Genomic DNA, 22,965 nt, shown 5'->3' on the forward strand with positions numbered 1-22,965 from the left:
GGGGGGACGCGGGGATGACCGGTCCAGTTCTGAGACGGGTCCCAGCAGGGGACGGGACGGAGGAGCCTGCGCTGTTGTCTGCTGACATCACAGGAAGCCCAGTGTGGGCCACATGACTCGCACGGCAGCGGCGGAAAGCGAACGTGTTGGCGGTGCGAGTCGTTGTCCTCAGAAACCATGCTTGGTTCAAGTCAGTGAGACTGGAAGGTCTGACTCAGTGACTGGGGTAAAGACGTCCCAGCCAGAGGGACGCAGCAGGAGCCGGACTCTCAACATGCACCTGACTCAGACGGGAGCCGCGGGTCCCTCACGGTGGGGCTCCTCCCCTCTGGTACCTGCCGCCCGGCGAGGAGACGTGTCAGCCAGAGCCTGCAGCAGCTCGACTTCCCGCCAAAAACAGCGAGCTTTCATGTGGCCTCCGGGGGCGGGCTTCCAAAGAGGACTCCGACAGTCAGGCCATAGTTTATTTGAAATGTACAAAAGCTATTTACACACATTCACACCGACACACAGCTCAAGTCGGGCTCCGCGGGGGGGGGCGTCCGGAGGAGGAAATCAAAGTCCCTTCATGGATTCTGCAGTTCATCCAGAGCCCCGGGGGCCGGGGGGGGGGGGCGAGGGGGGCGCGTGCTAATTAGAGCCGGCGCTCTCCGCGAACACACAGAGCTACTTGAGTATTCTGTCAGAGACCGGCGCTCAGGGGTCGCAGAGGCACGTCCTGGCCCTCTTCAATCGTTCACCCTGGTGAGCTGGGAGCCTCTGATCCAGAGGGCCGGAAACATGTCTTTACAAGGGCCGCCACCCGGAGCCAGCGCCGCCATCAAAGCGCCCGTTACGCCACAAGATGTTGGACCACTTGAGCTGGCGGCTTCCTTCTGCCGTGGGCGGCGACAGGAGGTGGAGCTCGTGCAGCGGGTTCAGGTGTTCTGCGGCCGAGGCGCCGCCGCCTGACCTCAGGTGTGAAGTCAACACGGCTCCTGCTCACCTCCGGCTGAACTGACGCCGGTCGTCACGCGGGACCGTCTGAATCCGGACCTCCCCCGTGTGAGATCCCGCGACTCGTCGTCGACCCCGTCAGAAGCATGGAGTCACGGACGCTCACAGACTCCATGAGAAAACAGCGGCCAGTCTCAGCCAGGCACGAGGGCGGCGCCTGCTGGGACAGGCTATACATGCTGCTAAAATATGGCTTCCATTTACACACAGCTCCGTGAAGCTCAGCGATTGTCACGCCACACTTCCGACAACAGAGCATCAGGGGTCGGGAGGCGGCGCAGACGACCCCGACGTGTGTCACCACGCTCGGCATCTCCACTCTCAGCTCATCATGTTGAGGAACTTGCTTTCTTCCGCTAGCGCCGTCAGCATGGAGCTCATGTCCCCGATGGCCATGTTGCCCATGCCGGCGGGCAGCGAGGCCAGCGCGACGGAGTTGCGAGGCGTGGTGAGGCGCGAGGAGTTCTGCGAGAGGCTGTGCAGCAGGCCGGGGCTGAGGGTCCCCGACATCAAGCTGGAGTGCTCTCCGTCGTCCAGCATGCTGTCGAAGTCCATCTGGACCTGCTCCGAGTCGGCGGTGCTGCTGGAGACGTGGTCGACCCCCGGGGAGGCTCCCTGGCCGGCGCGGGGCGACATGTCGGCCTGGCCCACGGCAGACGCCTCGTAGACCTGGACCTGCGCCTGGTAGAAAAGCCTGCTCTCAGAGTGGCCGAGCTCGGAGCCCGCGGGCCTCTTTGGACTGGCCTCCGACGTGAGCTGGGCCACGCTGGAGCGTAGCTCCGACGACTTGGGGCCTCTGCCGGCCCCCGTGCCCTGTCTGGACCTGGGCTCCCCCGGAGGCCTGGGTTGCATCGCGCCTCCGCATCCGTGTTGGACGCTGTGCGACATGACGGCGCCGTGAGAACAGGCCGCGGCCTGGCCCCTCTCTCGGCAGCCTTGGAGGTCATGGCTCCCTGCGCTGGCCCTGAGCGGCCTCCCGCTCCCGGACAGAGCATCGGGGAGCGTCTCTTGACCGACGCCTTGCTGAGGACTGGTCTGCTGGCAGAGGCTGGGGTGCCTCGGCTGCTGCGGGAGGGAGAGGTTCGAGACTCTCAGGCCGCCCTGGTCCAAGTGGCCCTGCGCGGGAAGGTTCTGGCTCATCGGCGCCACCTGCTGATTACTCGTCAGGCCATGTGCTGCCAAGGAAGCAAAGCTGTGCCTCTGCTGCACCACGGCCAGGTTCCCCCGGACAAGAGGCGGGCCTGGTTTGGAGAGCTGGCCCGTGGGCTCCACGCTGCCCGAGCTGACCTCGTTCCACTGCACAGGCATGTTGTTCTTGCTGGGCCCGGCCTGGAACTGCTGGGAGTCGACCTGATGACCCGGCCGGTTCATGTTGCCGTCCACCATCGCCATCCTCCGGTGTCCGTAAAAGGAGGCAGGCGGAGCCAAGGCCGCGTGGTAGCCGCCCCCCTGGCCGTTTGAGCGCGGCTCAAGTGGAGCGTGGGCAGCGTTTTGGGATCGGAGATATTGAACCACATCGTCTGGCAGAACCATGTCGTCGTCTCCGGCCGGCTCGGTCACCGTGTCGTCCACAGCCATGTTCTCCATTGCTACATTCTCAGAAATGCTGGGCGGTCTGGGGTGGAACGGGTAGCGCTGCAGGCTGCCGTCAGAGCGAGCGCAGCCCTGCGACGCTAACGCCTGACGCCGCTCCATCGGCATGTTGGCGAGGTTCATGCTGCCCATGCTGTTGTAGCGCTGGACCCGCGGGCAGCAGTGCGGCTCCACCGGCGGGCGGCGCACAGGGTCACTCGCGCGCCGCGGCAGGCTGTTGGGAACCTCGTGCGGCATCATGCTGCGGCTGCCGTAGCCGACGTCGCTGCAGCGGCGCGGCACAGAGCCGGGCGGCGGCTGATGGAACGGGTGCGCCGTGCTGTCCTGGGAGTCCGTGTAGAGCGCCATCCGGGTTCTCAAGCTCATTCTTTCCATGTTGGGCAGAGGGGTCGGGGGGGCCCCGCCGGTCGCGGCGGCATACGTGGCCTTGAGCCGGTAGTGCTGCGCTGGGGTCAGACTGAGGAGACTGACTCCGCCTCCCCCACACTGGCTGGCCTCGCTGGAGCGCCGAGACAAGTCCGTGGAGATGGGGTCGTAGGAGTCGGCCGAGCTGACGTTGTTGTGCCGGTTGGCTCCGAACTGGGACGCCTCGCTGGAGCGGCGGCTGGAGTAGCAGGGCGATATTCCGGAGGAGCGGCGGCTCAAGGCCGAGCTGACGGTGCTGGTGCCGCTGCTCCTCCGCTCGTTCAGCTGGTTCAGCAGCGTCAGCTCACACGGCGGCTGCTCCGCGCTCCACCTCTGGCCCACACCCGAGTTCTCCAGCAGGGACCCTGCTGGGGAGGACAGAGGTCAGACGGCCCTCAGGCGGCCGCGCGGATGCTGCTCCCACACTCACCCGCTGCAGGGATGGGAGGCAGCCTGGTGGCGATGCGGGGTCCCTGCGGCAGGTACGGCGCCGAGCCGCCCCACGGACAGGCGTCCCTGACTGTCTTCAGCCTTTCTTTTTTGACGTTCTCCAGTTTGATGGTGACCGCGCCGCCATGACCCGCCACCTTCCTCATCTGGAGCCCCACACCGGCCTGCTGGCCTCCAGCGGGAACAGTGGAGTCCACCAGAGGGCACTCCTCCCCGAAGCTGCCCCCGCCGCGCACGGCCATCTCTACTCCGCTGTCGAGAGGCGACGGCTCACTGCTGCACGATGACTGGCCCCCGGGACTGGACTGGTACGTCTGCGGGGAGACCACGGGAAAGCTCATGAGTTCCTGGTCAAAACGGAGCTTGAGTTCAGATGGAAAACAAAGGGGAGCGAGCCGGACCGGGCACACGGAGGCAGAGGTCATGGCTGGGAACATGGGCTTCTGGAGCAGGAGCCCAGCGCCCGGTGCGTCAGACGCCTCCTCCTATCGTAATGTATGGAGGCGCAGAGGAGACTGGCCCCAGCTGAGGGGCCTGGGACTCCCCTGCAGATGACTCCCACCGCGTGTAGAGTGGGACCCGGCAAGCGAGCCGCGCGTGTGCTGGGTCAGAACTTTGGAAGTGGCCGACCAGCGCAGCCCTTGGCACGACTCCCGTCGCCAGCCTCGGAGCTCTAGACTCCCACTGACGGACGCCGAGGTTTGAGTCAGGAGCCGGCCGCATCATAAATATCCAATGAGAAGCAAAGTTGTGGAATTCTGATTGTGTTTAGCCGAACTTGATGTGGGCCAACGCCTCCATCAACTATTGATGAGGTTGATTTATTTACAACAGGAAGCTCTGGTGGATAATAGATGAGGGCTGGGCGGAACAACAGCGAGTCAAACTGCTCCAAAATGAACTTAAGTCTTGATCACAGCTGGATCCTGGCACCATTTGTGGGCCGCTCCAACACGCTCCAACACCCTCGGCCCTGAATATTCATGCGCCCGGCGCTTTTATCCGCCGCCGAGGCTGGCGCCAGTGATCTGGTGGACAGAAGGATCCATTTGATGTGTTTGTCTTCACAGCGCCGCAGACACGCGTGTCCCACATAGCAAGGCAACAATCCGCATGCAGAAGAGGAAGAAGCTGCCGACCACAACAAGAAGGAAGTGCTCACCTCAGAGACGCCTGTCCGAGAGGAGGGTTGCGGGGGGAGAGAGAGAGCAAGCTGAGGTGAGAGCCAGTGGGTTAGGAAGGACCAGAGAGTCAGGTTAGTTGGCGCTGACAGAGGGAGGGGCATGCAGTGGTGGCGCCACCCACAACAGCAGTCTCGCGGACAGTGAGAGGAGCCGACCAACACGCGGTCCCGAGTCAGGCACGAGTCACACGAAGGCCGTCTCAGGTCAACAAGGACCGACTCAGTCTAAAGGCCCCGGTGCTGTCCTGGACCCCCCCTCGACCCGAGAGAGCAGGCGCGGGTCTGGTCAGCCGTTCCTGACCACAGAGCTCCGAGATGATGACGCTAGTCTGGGACCGCCCGGTTAAGGCCCAGCCAGTGCGGCGCGGCTTCTCGTTGGAGTCGGCGGTCAGAGGGCAGAACTTACCATGGAGTTCTCGGTCTTGATGGACTTGACTTGCAGGCCGTCCTCCGCTCCTCTGGAGGCACCGTTGGCCTCACCCCTGCCGTCCACGCTCCCACCTCCGTGCCGGGAATTCACCTCGTTCTCGCCGTTGGCTTTTGGCGGGTGCGAGCGCGGTTGAGCGTCGTTCCGCTGCTTCTTGGTGACGTGGGCTTCGGGTCCGTGGACGGTCTTGACGTGCTTCCGCAGCGAGCTGGGGTCGGTGTAGCGCTTGGTGCAGCCCGGGATCTTGCACACGTAAGGTTTCTGCGGGGACACGGAGAAGGTCAGCCGCGCTCCAGACCAACCAGGCTCTCTGCAGAGAGGCGGCACACCTCGTTGGAGTGGGTGCGGTTCTGGTGCTTGGCCCGGTCGGAGGCGTTGGAGAAGGCCTTGTTGCAGCCTTCGTGCTCGCACACGTACGGCTTCTCGCCGGTGTGGGACCTGAGGTGAGTCTTGAGGTTCTCCAGCCGCGAGTACGCCTTGGTGCAGCCTTCAAACTGTGAACAGACACGGAAGCGTTTCAGCCAGCGGACATCAGCCTCTGCTGCCGGAGCGGGCTCCGCTCCAGGTCTCTGGCAGACGCCTTCGCAGCCTGAGGAACTCCAACAGCGCCACCCAGCTTCACGGCAAGAGCGAGTCTGATCAGAATGGCACGTGCAAAGAGCCCTTCGGCGAGTTCCTCTGGCCCCTGGCACCCATCTTGTCAGTCCCTTGACCGACGTTTCCCAGAGCCTGACACTCTGAAGACGCCAAACTCCTCCCTGCGCTTCAGACAGCAAGTGACTTGCTGGAGCAGAGTCTGCTGAGGAGTCAGAGTCAGCTGGAACAGAGAGCTCTCTCTCATCCATCTGAGGCCTGAAGCGGAGCTGCTTGGCGTTGGCCTGTCCTCACAAGGTTTAGAGGGTTGAACCCCATTATTCTAACTGGGTTTCAGTCTGCTTCAGGCGAGCCACGTGTCCAGAGGCTGGGGGAAGGGCGATGGCCAGGAGCGGTCCCCACAAGGCTCACAAACACACCTGCATGTGCGTGCAGATGACACACACTTGAGGCCTGAGAGGCGGGAACACACTTCACGAGTCAGTGCTTGAAGCTACCTTGGGGGCTGCGGAATGACTCGGGTCGATGATGTCATCCAGGCGCGTCACGACTCTCTCACCGTGCATTTGTGAGGCTTCTCCCCGGTGTGGCGCCTCATGTGGACCACCAGCATGTACTGGGCCTTGAAGGGCTTCTGCTCCCGGGAACACTCCTCCCAGCGGCACACGAACTCCTTCTTCTCTCCGTGGATGTGGTCGTTGTTGATGTGCTGCGGAGAAATTCAGATCAGGCTCCGCCTCCTGACTCCTCCTCCTTCCATAACAGGAGTCTGAATCCACTGGGAGTCACAGCACCTCGTCGGCCATCCAGACTCTGTAGTCCGGCGAGTGAAAAGGTGTCGCCTCAGAGAGCAGACGCGAGGAGGAGGAGCAGAATGGAGCCATGAAATCACAGCTGTATGATGTTCCGGCCAGAAAAGTGCACGACATTCAAAAAAGGACTCCAGTTTTGGGGGTAAAACTCTGGTATGTCAAGTCTCTGCCACTGCCAGCGAGGTGCGCAGCCTGGGGCGGCGGCGTGAACGCTGCGCTCTGCTGCCGTCTGTTTGTGGTGGAGGAGCGGCACAAGTGCCGGGCCCAGCCGCGCTATTCTGGGCCGCCACACCAGTTTCAATCAATCACCGTGCACTCGGAGGAAGGGAGCGCGGCTTCTGGAGTCGAGGAGCGGCGTTCGGAACGACTGCTGTCAGAGCGGAGGCTTCTGTTGGAAACACAAACGCAGCTCCAGCAGCCAGCGTCACCGAGCCGTTACGAGCTGCCGGGGAGCAGCGCCCCAGAACCCCGCCGCGCGGCGGCCGGAGCGGAGGTGAGAGCGCCGCCCCAGAGCTGCTGGCACGACGATGGATTTACGGGGTCAGGGGTCAGAGGTGGCAGGGCTGCAGGGCACCGGCCAGTGGCTCATTATCGCGTGTCAAGTCCACAGGAAGGGATCCGTTTCTGGACTAATGAGGAGCAGAGTTTGCTCAGACCAGCGACAGGCTCAGGGCCACGCGCGCCACCAGCCTTCCCGCTCACACTCACATGGACCAGCTGCTCCTGCGTGTCGAACTCCTTGCCGCAGCCCTCCCAGTGGCAGTCGGTCTCGTAGATGGCCTCCGGCTCCTGCTTGCACTCGTCCTTGTCCAGGTCATCGCTCAGGTCCAGCATCCCGCCGCCGTGGTCCTGCAGGCACGAGGCGTTAGGCCCCGAGGCGACGGCGGCGCCGGGGCCGCTCCAGTTACCTGGCAGGTCGGGGAGATGGGCAGAGGGCCGTCCGCCTCCGTCTTGACCTTGGTCCTCTTGGTGGTCAGCGGGTTGACCGTGCTGCTCACCGCCGGGTCGCCGCCGGCGTTCTGGAAGAGGAAAGAGCCTTCAACGGCCGGATCAGGACCTGAACAGTTCAGACAAACTGTTCTCTGCTCGAGGAAATAGGAAGAGCAAGAGCAGAGGTCGCAACCTCCACCGATGTCGGCGGCATCTCCGACACAAATCCAGTCCAGAAACACTGAGGCAAATCTGCGTCTCAGTCTGCCCTGGGACTGTGCAGCTCACCTGGTTGGCCTCGGAGCTGGTGAGAGAGGGTGCGATGGGCGAGGCTGCGGTCAGAGCGTGCTGTCGGGCGCAGAAGGGCGCCGCCGCCGGCTGCATGAGCGGAGGCGTGTGGCCCAAGGCGTTCAGCCCCCGCTGCTGCGACAGCAGCTGCTGGTAGGCCACAGGGTTGATGGGGTGAGGGAAGCTGAAGGACGGACTGCGAGAGAGGACCGAGCCGTCAGAGCCGTGGCCGCAGCAGGGCGAGCGCCGGCGACCCACCTGATCCCGCCCACCGACAGGTGTCCGTAGGAGCTGCTGGCGGCCGAGCTGGAGCGCGAGTTGTTGATGTACGCCACCAGCGAGTTGGGCGAGGTGCGGATCATGGTCTGCAGGTCGATGCTGGCGTCCGACAGCGGCGAGATGGACAGCGCCCTCTTCCTGCTGAGCCGAGGCGTCATCCGTGGGCTGGAGAAACGTGAGACTGGAAACGAGACAGCAGTGGTGAGAGAAGATCCGCCAGCAAGAGGACGGAGTCACAGAGTCTCAGGACCGCTTCAAGGGTTCGGCCAGACTCAAGTGGGACTAAAACTGTTCTCGTCCTAGAGACAGGAACTAAGACTAAAAGTGAAATGGCTGCCACAAACAAGCCTGCTCCGAGTGGAGCGGAGGCACTTTAAACAGAGCAGAAGGCCGGGGCTGGTCGGCTGAGCTGCAGAGCTCCACGCTCTCGCTGGGTTCCTGGCAGACCTCAGAACCTCTCAGACCAAATGAATCCAGGCGTGATCATCGCCGCACCAGACTGGCGGCCGTAAACTCGCGTCTCACTTCCAAGACTGTTGTGGTTGGAGGTGGCGAGTCGTAAAAACGCGCCATGTGCAGCTAGTTACGAGGCGCCTGCAGACAGGAGAAGTGAGAGAGACACGGTGAAGTCAGGATCCAGGTTTGACCCAGTCACTTCTGAACGGCTAACACGGGCTCCGCTGCCCCGGCAGCGAGCTGGTCCTGAGGTGGCTCGTGTCGCTGACCAAGCGTGGACACGCTTCACCTCCGTGCACCTGGTTTTGTCTCTTCAACCATCGCGCTGAAGATACTGAGTCGCCCACTGACCAGCAACCTGTAGGGGGCGATGATCGCCCGTCACTCCGGAGACCCTGGGTCCACTCCGAGTCCCCCCGGTCTGTGGCACCGCTCCAGGGGTTCCAGGACACAGACTTGCCTCGGCAGCAGACCTGATGACGGACGGTTCCTCTTGTGTAACGCGGGTCTCCTGCTCCGCCCCCACAGCCAACTCCCTGGCACACGTAGCCAGCAGGTCGCAGCGTGCGGCGAACGGTGCGGAGCAGCCGCCGTGTTTGGGCCCTTCTCTGGCGGTGTACCTTTCTCACAGCGCAGGAACGACTCCGTCGCTGGAGGGTATCATTGAAAGGGCGAGCAGGTTCCGGCAGAGCGCGAGAAAACAGATGTTGCCCAGGCAGGGGGAGCCTGGCGCTGTTGCTCTGTGGGACGGCAACAAGGGCTGGTGGTAATTGTGGGACGGGGATTTATCCAGGGCCGTAATTACAGACGCAGTGATGGAGCAGAGGGAAGAGCATTATGTGTGGTTACTTCACACAGTCGCTCCAAACACACTTCCATGGGAGGCTTTGATGGCAGCACAGGCCTCTTCCCCGATTGTTCCCTCAGACGCCCCCAGTGATCCAGCCGTCCCTCTCAGGCCTGTGGCTGCCCACTGACGTCCCTTCTCTCCGGAGCTCCTCACTCCACTCCTGCGCTCCCCAGGGAGCTCCTCTGCAACCTCCCCCCACCCGGCTGGACGGGTTGCCAGGAGGGCCCCTGCTTTCTTCAGCGTGTGTTTATTTTTCAGATAAATCTCAAACCAACACTGCGACTTTTATGGGCGAGCGCGGCACAGGGGCCCGCATTAGTCCCCGGCTTCCACACGAAGGCAGCTCTATTTACTGGCACACACGCTCCCGGCCACAGGCTCCAGAACCAACACGCTCGAGTGTTTGTGTATGCAAGTCTGAGGGGCCCCGGGCCTCCGCTGCAACAGACTCGTGCTCCTCCACTTTTGACCTTGGACAGAACACAACGCCAGAGTCGGACCTGCCAGGACCAAACCAAGTGTCAGCGATACCAGTCCAGCACCTGCTGCTGACGGATCCTCAGAACTCTGCTTCAGAACCCGCCCCCCAGCCCGGCGTGCGAGCTGGACACGACTGGCTGTGATTTATAGCAGAAGCCCAAGAGAGCCGTCGGCTTGCCAACAGGGCCATAGTGGCGCTTGTGTCCGCAGCCGCTGGACAGCAGAGCTCAGTGTTGTCCACCTTGCAGCTCCTGTCAGTGAGAAGCAGGAGGGTTCAGTGAGGGCGCCCAGTTCTTGCGGTGGGTCTGCTGAATATTACTGCATAAACTGTTTGTTTAATGGGGCTTGATCTGAGCAGCCGTCCAAAGCAGGCGCTGGGCACGGAGCTGATGTTTGCTGCTGCTGCTGCTGCTGCTGCCCGGAGCTTCTGTAAGGCCTTTGATTCCAGCTCAGTCCGTCCGTGAAGCCCGGGTCTGCCTGGGTCAACATGGGCCCGGTGTCTGGAGGCCGCAGTGGAAGTGGCCCCGACCCGGCCGCGTGGCCAAACACTGACCACATCACACAGAAGACCGGCGGGACGGGGGGAGGGGTCGGGGGCTGCGGCTGCAGGAGCAAACATGTGCGGGCAGGATGGTCACGGAGCTGGTGCAGAGCTGGTGCAGAGGGAGAAGAAGAGGCTACAGTTTCGCCGCACCCTCCTCCTGCCCCTTAAACGGGTCCCTGACGATGAATCGCCAGGATGTTCCGTGTCTTCTTTCCTCGCTCCTGATCTCGTAACTTGGCTTGGATGAAGGGGTCACTATCGAGAAACCGAGTCATCCGCAAGCACTTCTGGACGACATGCGAGGGAGAGGAGTCGCTCACCGCGTGAACCAATGTAGGAGAGCGACTCCAGTGCCTCACCCAGCTGTGGCCTGCACCAAGACCCTGGCTCCACTGTGTTGGACACCTGCAAGTCTGACTAAACTGCGCACCAAACCATCGCGGGCCTCAGACACCACTCTTACCATCCACAGGACTGATGTAGTCCGGCAGGTGAGCCGCCGCCGCCGCCGCCGCCGCGCCACTCTGCATCAGGAGGTCTCCGTACGGGCTGCGCTGGCTGGCGCTGGCCATCAGGTGGTAGTACTCCGTGGGGTTGGTCCCGTGCGGGGGAGGGGGGAGACCGAAAAGGGCCCGGTCCTTCAAGTGTTCGTGGCTTACTAAGGAGAGGGAAAAAAACGGGGTCAAGTCTGACGCCTGTCCCACTCACCTGCAGCTGAAATGACTTGTGGCAACGCGTCTCATCCCCGACTGCGAGTCAGGCAGGTGACGGGCGCTGCATGGCTGTGGACCTGGTCGGCCCTGGAGGACCTTGCTGAGTCGAGTGTGTGTGCCCTGGTGCCCAAGTGTGGCTCCCTAACGCAGACCTGTGCACCCACCACGGCAACCCGTAACCGCCGGAGACGGATACAGGACCCCAGGGCCATCAGATCCTGTGAGGCCACGCTTGTGTTTGTGCTGCTGCAGCGGCCCCAGTCACTCGCTCAGTGACACGAGAGGCCACGGCCAGCCTCCCAACTACAGCCAAAATAACCAGAGGACGGCGCCGCTGCGTTGGGTGCTGCTCAACGGCCCAACCCTTCCAGAGTCACCAGGTCCAGGAGGGGTCGGACCCTCGTGCCCCACAGGCCGGCAACACTCTCGGCGCCACTGCTGCTGACCTTCTGCAATGACGAGCGACACAGCAGGCAGATCAGTGGCGGAGCGGATCCCGACTCAGGCCAGCAGTGGCGTGAGACACAGGGCCTTGCAGGAAGTTTCATTCCGGACTGTGTGTGTGTGAGCTAGCGGTGCAGGTGCGTGTGCCGGCAGGTGATTTGTGAGTGCGTCGGCCTCAGAGGAACTTGAGGAAAGCCATGCAAATGAGCTCAGATCCAAACCCTAGGAGTCTCCCAACGATGGAGTTCACACGGCGACAGACCTGTCCTCGCCGGCCCCGCGCACACCAGCGGCTGGCAGCGGCCATAAATCACCAGCCGCTGTAAACAATGCCTCCCAACCTTCTGAGAGGAGCCGTGCGCAGAAGATGCTGTCACTGATAAAGTGGCAGAGAGCTTTTGGCACGGAATGCAGGCCACTCTGCTGCTCTCTCCGCTGCGTAAATAACCTGGGGGGACGGCGAGATCTGGCTGTCCCGGGGACTGGTCACCTGGAGGCTTCGCTGGCCGAAGCTAGCGGCGGCAGCTGACGACTGATCTTCTGAGGTGTTTTCCTCAGACGTAAGCAGAGTCATCTGAGATGGTCTGCTCTCCCGGGTTCCTCCGTCAGAGGAAGTCAACCGCTGACCTCAGCACGGCCTAAGCAGCCGCTCCGCTCCACATCTCTGCCCGATGACAGGGAGGGGACACAAGAGTCCTGGACTCGTGGAACTCGACCCAACTCACCTCACCGACGTAGCGGAGCGTATCAAGAGAGTCACAGAGCTGTGCGGCGCCTCCAGCAGTGAGTGGTGATGTCTCACCTTCAGCAGGACTCAGACCCCGAGCCGCAGAGATGACGGAGAGAGTGGGGCTGCCGTGAAGCGACCGCAGGTAGTGCTCCATGTGAGGGCCGACGTAGGGATGAGGCGGGCTGAAGGGAGACTCGTTCGCCGCCACCGCCGCCGCGGCGTGGGGAGAGAGGCGGATCAGAGAGAGGTCGGAGATGGCGGGGCTGCCCGGGAGTCCAGGAGCTCTGCGGAGGAAAGCAGCACTTACAATCAGTTCATGTGACAGTGAGATTCCTCCGAGTGGCGTCGCCGCACAATCTGCTCCTCGCCACGCTCCTAATACACGATGATCCCCTTTTGTTTGCCTTCTGCTATCAAGCCCTGAAGCCACAGACAAGTTGAGACGGCGGGATTTCTTTGGGTGGCGAACTGGGCGCCGCAGCGGCGGCCTCTGGCTGGAGGCCTCCGCAGCAGGCCACACGGTCCACCCGTCGTCAGCCCGAGCACCTCCTCCTGCCCGCAGGCTCTGGAGCAAGGCTTCGGCCACTGGAGCCGACGCCGCTGACTTGTTTGGCCTTCTCAGTCCAAGCAACATTCTGCGCTGTACGGAAGCCCACTTGGCTCATGTTCATGAATCTGAGGCAGGAATGTCCGCGTCAGCGCTTCGCTTCAGCTCAACTAGTTACTAATCAGCGAGTCCTCCGTGGCTCGGTGTCACCACGCTTGTGATCTGCTGGATCCGTTTGAAGCGGAGGGTTGCTGTGATGGGACAGAGGGCACCCGGGCTCAGGTTTGATGAGATTCATCCATCCTTGACAACCTTGACAGGGAGACGCCCCGTAACACCCGACCAGGAGGGAGTCTGCGACTGGCCTCCTGTAGTGCACCCTGCTGGGTCAGTGCACGAGCCTGACAGGGGGCGCCAGACGCCACGGAGGGTTGGGCGCGATGACAGACAAGGCCTCAAAAGAACACTTAACTTGGACTCCACATCCATCAGCGATTGTTATTTGTTTTGCCGCCGATCTGGAACCAGCTGCCATCAATCAGCTGTGACTCCAGGAGGCCTGGATAATAAGGTGAACTTCACTGCTGTAGTCTGTCAGGGGCTGCGAATGATGGCTCCTCCTGACAGGAACCATGATGGAAGTCTCGTCCACCCAGCCTTCTGCTGACACCACCTCTGAGCCCAGGTCTCTGTGTCTTCTCCTGCTGGCCCAGAGGAGGACGGAGGCCGGCGGGGTGGGGGGGGTGGGGGTGGGGGTGCTCCGAGCAGATCTGACGGAGGAGGAGGAGGAGCAGCAGGAGTCTGGCTCTCAACACAGTAATTGCTGTTTGTCTGCGTGTTCTGCGCCGCGTGATTACACACTCTCCGTGTCCCATTGTTAAGACGCGGCTGTGAGAAAAAGTGATTTGGACATGGCACAGCTTGTCGAGTGCATGAGTCACCTGTGACTAAGTGCCTGCAGGAATGCGGCTCTGAGGAGCGGAAGTGGATGCAGAAACATCAGGCGGGCGACGCAGTTCTGGGCACAAGACCCAGTCCAGATCTGGAGCTGTCTGGAAAGGAATCCTCCAGCAGTGAAGGTGGCGCTGCAGAGCCTGAGGTGCTCGCAGTCCAGGGCCATGGCTCTGAGCCGCGGTGTCCTGTGGCCTCACTGCTAGGAGAGGCGTCACTCAACTATCTGGATTCTTCAGGTCCAGAGGAAGCCCGCGGTCCGGACAGAGGTGCGGGAGAATCGATGCCAAGTTCCACGCGTGAGGAGCCGATCCATCATCGCTGTCGCTAAGAGTTCCACAGAGGAACTTGAAGAGCTCTTTCCCCGCCACCGTCCGCCTCCCGGACCAACAAGTGCGAGTTAGCCTCTCACATTTTCCCCACTGACTGCGGCTGTGATGAATTATGACGGGACTCACTCCCTTCAGTACCGGAGCGATCAAGATGAATCACCACGCCGCACCACTGGGGCCCAGATCAGGATGCTAGCAAGGTGCGCCGCGCCGCGGCTCCAGCGAGGAGAGGAGTCGGCTCCTCCAGTGACTGGCTGCTTCGCCGTCATGAAGCATCACGTCTTTCCTGAATGCGACACTGTTATTTGGAGGCCTTGCAACAAACGTGAGCACTTCAGCCGTTGCTTTGCAACATTCCAGGCTATGACTCAGTGGAGCATCCAAATTCAATCATTTGCCGCCACGGTGAGCCTGAACAAGAAGCACCAGATAACAGCGCGTCCGTGGTGACAGTCCGTCAGCAGCGTGGAGAATGGCACCGCCCACCCAGTGGCTCCTCAGCCAAACGCTTTGGGTCCTGAAACGGAGGCACCCTCTCTTGGTTGCGTCGGTGGCAGCTTCAGCACCGAAAGACGCGGCGAGAGGTGGTCACACGAGACGCTCTGCGGCGTGAAACACTTGCGAGAGCTTCCAACTTCCTGAAGAAAGAGTTGCTCTGCACGTTCCTGCAGGACCAGCAAAAGTTGGCGGATCCCGAGAGAATCCCCGGCTTCCAAACGCCGCCGGCCAAGAAAGGCGGCAAGACTCTGTGGGATATCGAGGACGACAGGTCTGACAGAAGGACCTGCAGCCCTCATTACGTTACATGCAAACCGTGATGAACAGCTCGCCGTCGCCACCATCCGTCAGACAAAACTAACAACCCCGATCCAAGTGTCCCGCGCAGGAACCCGGCTGTAATTAGGCAAGATTTGGCCGGTCCTGCGGCAGCGACGGGCCGATCAAGGCGCTGATGAATGAGGAGCTTGGCTCCGTCACAGACGAGTCGCATTCATCAGAAGCTAGCTGGAGCGCCGCTGACCCCCTCCCCCCCGGCTGCCGCCGTGATGAATAGCTCCATCTCCGCGCGCCGTATCGCCTCATCTGGCTGCATGTAAATGCTCCAGCACACGTCCAAGGAAAAGTGCCATTGATCTTCGTCCTGCTCTTTGTTTCAAATCATCTCGATTAGCATCAGCAGCTCCAGGATGTTAAAGGGATTTTTATCTTCGTGCCACATTAATGCGGCAGAGAAGCCGGCAGTCTCCTCCACTGTCCCATCACTGGCGACTTGACTGGCGCTGCTCGGGAGGCCGGAGTCCTTGGACTTGATCTGGGTCTCAGTGAAGCTACGTCCTCCTCCTATCTGGGGGCACCACTCCAGCACCTCAGCTCCTGGGTCTGACCCGGGCCTCCTGCAGTCCAGCAGACATCCAGGTGTCTGCAGTCCAGCAGACACCTGGATGCCCCCCCCCGCACCCCCGCACCCTCCCCCGGTCAGTGGCGAGCTTTGTCTTCTGGCTCAGCTCTTTCTCCACTGTCAATCCGTCCCTCACTCCTGAACCAGGCCCTGAGAAGCTCCTGCTCCTGGGGACGAGCTCATGTGAGGACTGAGAACCATGGTCTCAGACTCACTCAGAGGTGACCTTTGTGAGTCAGAGCTACTCACCCGTGCAACCCGTGGAGCGGATGTGCTTCGTAATGGTAGCGGCCCTCGTGGTGTCTCATGTCGATGGGAATGGGAGTGTGAAACGTGGGAAAGAGATGGTGGCTGCCGCCTGCGGACACAGAAGAAACCGAGACTTTAGTGAGCTGCTTACAAACGGCTGCTAGTCATTAGCCCCCTGATAGAAGGAATCCCAGAAACAGGCAGACGCTTGTGGACGGTGGCCGTCTCAGACAGGCGCAGCGTGAGCCGCACTTGGAGCACTTTACGGTTGGGCTAATTGAAGGCTTGGCCCCGGTGCCGTCCCGTCATTAATGCCTCTTTCTCAGCGCATCACAAGCGGAACAGCTTTTACACAACAATGTGATTTGATGTGTCAGACGCAGAACAAACAGCGTCTCCTGCCAAGAACGGAGGGGCGTCTGCAGGGAAGCCTCAGCGGAAGCAGCCATCCGCATCCATGAGGCGGGAGGTCTGCCCTGCTCTCCAGTGAACCCGTGCACCCAGGTCCAGGCCGGCGGAGGGATGAGCGCTGCGCCGAAGAGACGGTGGCGCCTGCACCAGAGAGCAGCGTCCATCATGAGCCTGGCAGGTGGTCAACCACCAGTCAGTCGAGCCGGGAGCTGCAACAGGACTGTTGCTTTCAGGTGATGCCACTTCCAAAGGCCCACATCGCCGCGACTCAGCCCTGACTGAGGCCCTTGTTCCCGCCGCTGTGACGTGGCTCCTTCGCTGCAGCTAACTGAGACGGGATTCGGAGGCGGGACTTTGCCCTCCAGGTGCAGGGAAGCTCGGACTGGCTGGGGTCGCATCAGTCTACAGGCGGCCGCGGCGTCTCCTTGAGGCTGAGGCTGCAGTGAGCAGCTGTGTCGTCCCTGACGGTGACGCGCACAGGTGCGTGGAGAGGGAGGAGCTCTGCGCCAGGGCTTCAGGTGCCGTCAGAGAGGAAACTTGACTTGTGTAGACCGGGTCCCAAAGCCGGAGCGGTCGATGATACGGCACAAAAAACTGAAAAAACACTCTTCCATCTGACAACCGAACCACACGCCGCAGTCGGCCCTGGTCCGTCACCTTTACTCAGCATGGACCTGTTGGTCGAGGCGCACACGCGGCAGGAAGCCAACGGAGGCGCTCGCCGCGTCCGTATCAGAAGGAGAGTCTGAGCTTTCTTTCACGTCGGTCTGCGAGGTGTGAGACGTGCTGGGAGCAGAGTGAAGGCCAAGCTTCAGAAGAGCTCCTCTCACTTCAGCCAAGTCAGGAGCGTCTCAGGTCCCATTCGAGCCGCGCTCTTCTCCTCCTCAGGACCTTGGTTCAGAGGCACTTCATGCAAATGGTCCTTCCCACAGTGCCGCCAGTGTCGAGCTGAAGTGGCGGTTGTTCTATCGGCGCTGTGATCTCTGCCGTGTGTTTGTTTCAAGAGCAAACACATCTTTGCCCCCCAGCCCCTGTAACCAGCTTCCAGACGTGCCAAACATCCTGCGACGCAGCAGGGAGAGGTCGGCCCCCCTCCCCCCCGGGATCAGCAACTGGGGCTTGATGTCTCACCGAAGACAAAGCCAGGTGTTCGGTGTTAACAGAAGAGCCATCTGACCGAGAGCAGCGGGAGGAAGAGGAGCTCTCTCTGGCGCTGGAGTGCAGAGCCGAGAGGGCTCATGTCTTGGAGGAAGCACTCCACGGTCACAACAAAGGCCGGCGTGGAGGGGAAACCTGTGTGGTGCTGGGAGTGAAGGGGCCCGTCAGAGAGGGAGCGAAGTGGAGAGCAGGAGGAGGAGGGGGGGGCTCAGCACAGACAGGAAATTCCAGCCCCTAAAGTTGGCGCGGATCCTAACAACACAGCGCCGCGCCAGCGGCTACACAGCAACGCTCGCCTGCGCTTGAACACAAACACAGATTTGTTCGGCAGCTCGCGCTCGCTGAGCACAAGCTGCCGAGGTCCAGCAGAAGCCCACTGACCGTCCCGGGCCCGCCCACGCCGCGTGGCCCCCGGGAGCAGGCCGGACTCCAGGGGGAAGCCAAACCTTCGTGACCGACAGGAGGGGTCTGGGTGGACCGGCCCCGTGGTCTGATGGTCTGAAGCGGCTGTTTCTCCACTGAAGGACCCGAGGACTTCGCCGCGCTGATGCTCAGGGTTGTCCTGCTGGCGTGTCCAGGCCGCCCCCCTCTCACGACGGCTCCACAGCTGCGACGGTCCAGCCCAGACTCCTCCCTGACCCATGGACCAGGACCCACCAAAGACGTGATCCATCACCATGGCAGCCAGCTCGCGTGCTGCCGTGCCTAATTGTCCTGCAGCCCACTTGGTCCAGGACCTGGACTCACCTCTGCAGCCATTAGCATGTGTGTCCGGGGAGGCGCGCCCCCTGGAGGCGGATCGCTGGAACCTTCTGACTGAAGCCTGCAGCTCCAGCGGGTCTCGCGCCCTTCGCTCCTCTCCAGTCCAAGACTGATGAGCCGACTCCCTGATTTATCGCTCAGCCCCGGAGGGTCAGAGGTCACGGCCAGAGGGAAGCTGAAGTGGATGCCATTTGTGACGTCACAACTGTTCCGGGTTTTAGGGGTCAAGGTCTTCACCCCGGGGTCCTGAGGCCTCGCCACCTTGATGGCCACTGTGAGGACAGTTGGAGCTCTGAAGCGCAGCTGAGTGAGAAGCTGCCACTTCCTCGCGTGGCGAGCGCTGACTCAGCACTGCTCCTAAACACTCTGCTGTTTCAGGCGCGGAGGGGAAGTGCTCCAAACAATGAGCCCTAAAAAGAGGCCCAGCTCATCCATCTGTGCTTCTGAGTCAGGGGTCATCTGGGGGTGAGGAGCCCCAGACCGGAGGGGCAGACTCCAGGACAAAGCTGCTGCTGCTCTTCGTCAAGCCGCCATCTTGTGTTGGAGACGCACTTCTCCTCCGTGAAGACCGGAGTCACCTGACAAAGTCGGAAGGATGGATGAGTCACTCCTGTTGGGTTCAGGTTCAGGAGGACTCCCCAAACCTTCCCCTCAGTGCTCCACCTTCACCTCTCCCAGCCTGCTGCAGTCACACCTTCATGTCCTGATCCTCCAGGACACAAGCACTGGTCCCACCGGGAACAAATGGGAGCCGGTCCCAGCCGGTTCTTCCGCCCGACCGACATGTGGACCAGCTCCTTCTCCAGAGATGCTCTAGTCGCTGAGCGATGACAGGTCTCCCACACCAGTCACCTCCACGCCATCATGGGCGCCACGTTGCTCCTCATCACCGCAGCAGTCCTCCCGTGAGACTCTGACTCACGTCCGCTCTCCTGTTTACGTCCAACCTTGTATGAAATAAACAAGCGCTGGCCTCAGACTCTGACATTAACAGCCCAGCTGGATCACGGATGCTCTTCGCTGACAGGTGAGAATAAACCGCCAGTGGCTGCTGTGACTCCACTTCAGAGGGTTGTGCACGACCTGCCGACCCTCGGCGGGGGGATGGGCTCGCGGCAGCGCCTGGTCTGGCTTCGCACGGAAACCTTCTTTTAAGCTCAGACCAGACGCAGCTGTGAAGGAGGTGACCCCCCAGCGTGACCTGCTCCTGGAGCCCCAGCTCTCGTGCAGGGCCTCTGTCTCCCAGCTCTGCCTCCTGGCTCAGCTCATTTTTCATCTCCACCTCGACAAGCTGCGCCTCTCCTCGATCCCATCACTGGAGAACTCAGCGAGGAGCGGGTCGCACCTCTGCGTTATCGCCTGGTATCTGTCCTGGTCTGAGGGGTCAAACCGCCCGGGAGCCGAGCTCCGTGATCCGTGATGGCACAGCCTCTGCTGCGCCATTACAAACACAGCTGACAAGAGTCGCATGACGTTTCTGTTCCCGCCTGTCGGGCGGAGTGGTCCCCTTCTGCTGCTCGGGACCCCGAGATCAGATTCCTGGTGTCGCTCCAGCGCCGGTGCCATAAAACACAGGGGGAAACCAGGCTGGCTGCAGCAGGACGTGCAGAGCAAGGACCTGCTGAGGCGGCGGGGGGCTGCTGGGCCGTGCCTGCGCGCCGCTGCTGCCTGAGCCGGGCTCTAACACGCGTCCGCAAGTCAAACAAACCAGCGGCCGCAGGAGGAACGCGCCTCGCTGCCTTCTTTACGGTGGGCGGAGGAATCTGGGACGAGGTTGAAGGTTCAATTCTGAAGGAAACGTTGAAAGTGGCTGGTGACTTCACATCAGCAGGAACAAGTTCTGAAGCGAACCGCGGCGCTGACAGATGGGGTGAGAGGTGACGAGGCCTGGGCCCGGTGTCCTGTCCGGCCGGCTAGTGCCACCTCGGCTCCTGACCACTGCGGCCTCCAGGGACCGGCGGCAGCCGGCAGGACATTACTCAGCAGCAACAAACCACAGGCCTCCCGATAAGACTTCATTTGTCAGCGAGGGCGCCGTGACAGGCAGCAGCCATTGTGTGTGAAAATAGCCGCTTCCCTGGAGTGACTCCAGAGAGTCGTCTCTCACTTTTACGGCCACAGAGAAGCTCCACACTCATCTTTAGAGACGAGCCAGAGCCGGCACCACCTGGAGGCCGACCTGCCTGCTCCTGGACGGCGGCTCTCGCAGATGCTAGAGCTTCTTTGTGGGAAGAAACCGGAGTGCGACCAACCAAAACTAGTGCGGCACAGACCAACTTTCAAACCACAACTCTGGCAAGCTTCTGCCTCACAACTGCTCAGCATCTCGTCCTGCCAACGGACCTGAGTCCGACCTGAGCCGGAAACATGGACGAGTCCGACCTGAGCCTGAAACACGGACGAGTCCGACCTGAGCCAGAAACACGGACGAGTCCGACCTGAGCTGGAAACACGGACAAGTCCGACCTGTGCCAGAAACATCAACATGTCCGACCTGTGCCAGAAACACGGACGAGTCCGACCTGAGCCTGAAACACGGACGAGTCCGACCTGTGCCAGAAGCATCAACAAGTCCGACCTGAGCTGGAAACACGGACGAGTCCAACATCAGCTGGAAACACGGACGAGTCCGACCTGAGCCAGAAACACGGACGAGTCCGACCTGTGCCAGAAACACAGACGAGTCTGACCTGAGCCAGAAACATCAACAAGTCCGACCTGAGCTGGAAACATGGACGAGTCCGACCTGAGCCAGAAACACGGACGAGTCCGACCTGAGCCAGAAACACGGACGAGTCCGACCTGAGCCAGAAACATCGACGAGTCCGACCTGTGCCAGAAACATCAACAAGTCCGACCGGAGCCGGAAACACGGACGAGTCCGACCTGAGCCAGAAACACGGACCAGTCCGACATCTCGCGCGCCGACGAGGCTCCATCAGAGCCAGACGTGTTTTGGGGATAACAAAGAGAAAGGAGGAGCGTTCCACTTGCTATCTGGGCTGCGAGCGAGCCGCGGCATGGTGAAACAAATAGGGCTGGAGCCAATCCAGGGGGAAACTTATCCTGACGGGCCGCAACTGAGACGACGTGTTGTTGTGAGCCACTCGCAGGACGGCTGAGGGCAGCTCCTCCTGCAACACAAACAGCACTCGTGGTGTGACTCTCCTCCCCGAGCAGAAACATCTGGCCTCGAAGGTTCTGCGTCGTGGCGGAGACTCGCTGAGAAAGCGGTTTTTGCGTGTGCCCTCCTTCAAAGCTGCCATCGGAGAGCTGGTTGAGGGCAGCGGCGCCACCAGCCGCACCAGCCCTGCCACATTCCCAGCGCACAACGGGAGGAGCCAGGAGCACCCCGCCACGCGCATGAGCAAGACTCGCCGCTGAGACTCGTCCAAAAGAAAGGCTGCTGTTACTTCAGGGAGGTCAGCGTCTCTGCTGCCAGTCGACAGGGTCGAGCCAAACACCCGGGCGGGAACACAGGGGCACTTCACCCGCTGCTTGATATTCAGCTCAGTGGCCACACACCTGCACAAACTGGCCCAGTCACCGAGAGTCACCAGGAGCCCACACTCCACGCACTGACTCAGGTCCACGGTCATGCTCTGACTCTCCAACTCCTCATGACTTAGCTTCACGTGTCTTCAGTTGCTCAGAATCTGGAGGTCAGACACGCAGAGCTCTGCCTGAAGTGGGACGGTTCAGATGAGATGGGAGAGCTGTGTGTGACCAGGCATCCAAACAAGCTTCAGAACGTCTGGAGAATCAGCTCCACTATTGCTTCTTTCACACTTCACTCTGATCGCAGTCCTGAACATGGAGATCAGGGCAGGAAGCCCAGAGCAACATTCCCAGGTGGAGGGAGCAGAGTGTCTTCCAGGAGCTCAGCTAAAGCCGGTGGTTGGGACTGCTCAATGGAGCGCTTGTTCCCGGAGGTTCCTCTCAGGCCAACCAGTGGTGTAGCTGTGAATTTGTCCACTTGTCACAGGAAGAACAACCCATTTGGAAGTGAGGAACCAAACCTCTGGGCCCTGAATAAACACCCCGATGACTTGTTGACAGAGAGCTTAACTTCATCCATATATTCCAGCGCCAGGGTCTTGGAACGTTGCTGACTGGGGCCAATATTTGCTCACGTCTGTCATCAGGCTCTGAGAAGGCCTGGGTCCTCGGGAGTCCACGTCACCGCAGGCCTGACCGGACGCATCCATGACACGGACGCTGGAGTCAGCCTCGAGGGGAGGACGCGAGGCAGAGGGAAAGGCTGAACCCGCAAAGCGCCTGACCCTCCTGAGCTGCAGCAGAGCTTCAGGCTGCAGAATGATCACCACTCTGCTCCACACGGGGGAAATGAAACTGTTAAACCTCAGTGGCAAACGACTGGGAGCTTCTCCTGGGAGTCAAGACCAGGCCAACCGTCAAGAGTGAAACTGGTGTGGGGCTCAGGGCCTCGGTCCCATCACAGCGCCACCCACTGGGCTGGTGCGTTGCGTCGCGACAGTGGTGGTGGAGGCACAGCTCACCATGACTCGGTGGACCGCACGAGTCATCAGAGGGAAGTGAGCACGGAGACGGTGGTTTTCAGGAGAGCGCGGCCAGCATCCGGGACTTCAGGTCCACGTGCCCACTGACTGATGGACCCGCAGGACGAGAGGGGGTTCGCGCTGGTCCTGTTAGCTTTAGTGCCTCTGTCAGGACGGACAGCGTTGGGTCTGAACACTTGTGCGGTTTGTTTTGGCTGACAGCGAAGCGTGACAGAGTTTTGCTGCTCTCAGAAAGACCCGACCGGGACGGAGCAGAACTGGCCTCCCACCCGCCCACGTTGGTTCAGGCCACTCAGGTCCAGTTTTCATTCAGCCCGGGATCTGAAGTTGTGTTGCGTCCAGCTGAGATGCCGGTGCCGACAGTTAGCGTGGCTGCATGAGCGCCAGCTGGCGCTCCGACCCGGGTTCTGAGCTCGGGCCGTCTGAAGGAGGGCCTGGTGT

At 61.3% G+C, this 22,965-nt stretch overlaps 1 protein-coding gene across 5 annotated transcripts in view; it reads right to left on the reverse strand.

Moving 5' to 3' along the window:
* Positions 1–173: 173 nt before the first annotated feature.
* Positions 174–22,965, reverse strand: part of gli2a (GLI family zinc finger 2a) — a 33,238-nt gene continuing 10,446 nt past the window's right edge. For 3 of the 5 annotated variants that reach the window (XM_053876968.1, XM_053876967.1, XM_053876964.1), the window contains 12 exons: positions 15,653–15,761; positions 12,247–12,458; positions 10,751–10,945; positions 7,937–8,138; positions 7,679–7,874; positions 7,369–7,479; positions 7,169–7,309; positions 6,208–6,357; positions 5,384–5,548; positions 5,034–5,315; positions 3,425–3,758; positions 174–3,362 (listed from right to left, as the gene is read on the reverse strand). In XM_053876968.1, the coding sequence (XP_053732943.1) occupies positions 1,318–3,362; positions 3,425–3,758; positions 5,034–5,315; positions 5,384–5,548; positions 6,208–6,357; positions 7,169–7,309; positions 7,369–7,479; positions 7,679–7,874; positions 7,937–8,138; positions 10,751–10,945; positions 12,247–12,458; positions 15,653–15,711 (4,092 nt within the window). In that variant the 5' untranslated portion in view covers positions 15,712–15,761 and the 3' untranslated portion in view covers positions 174–1,317. The remainder of the gene's footprint in view (positions 3,363–3,424; positions 3,759–5,033; positions 5,316–5,383; positions 5,549–6,207; positions 6,358–7,168; positions 7,310–7,368; positions 7,480–7,678; positions 7,875–7,936; positions 8,139–10,750; positions 10,946–12,246; positions 12,459–15,652; positions 15,762–22,965) is intronic. The other 2 variants (XM_053876966.1, XM_053876969.1) reach the window with 2 other exon arrangements.

The sequence above is a fragment of the Synchiropus splendidus genome, chromosome 10 (genome assembly GCF_027744825.2).
Source record: "Synchiropus splendidus isolate RoL2022-P1 chromosome 10, RoL_Sspl_1.0, whole genome shotgun sequence".
Classification (NCBI taxonomy): domain Eukaryota; kingdom Metazoa; phylum Chordata; class Actinopteri; order Syngnathiformes; family Callionymidae; genus Synchiropus; species Synchiropus splendidus.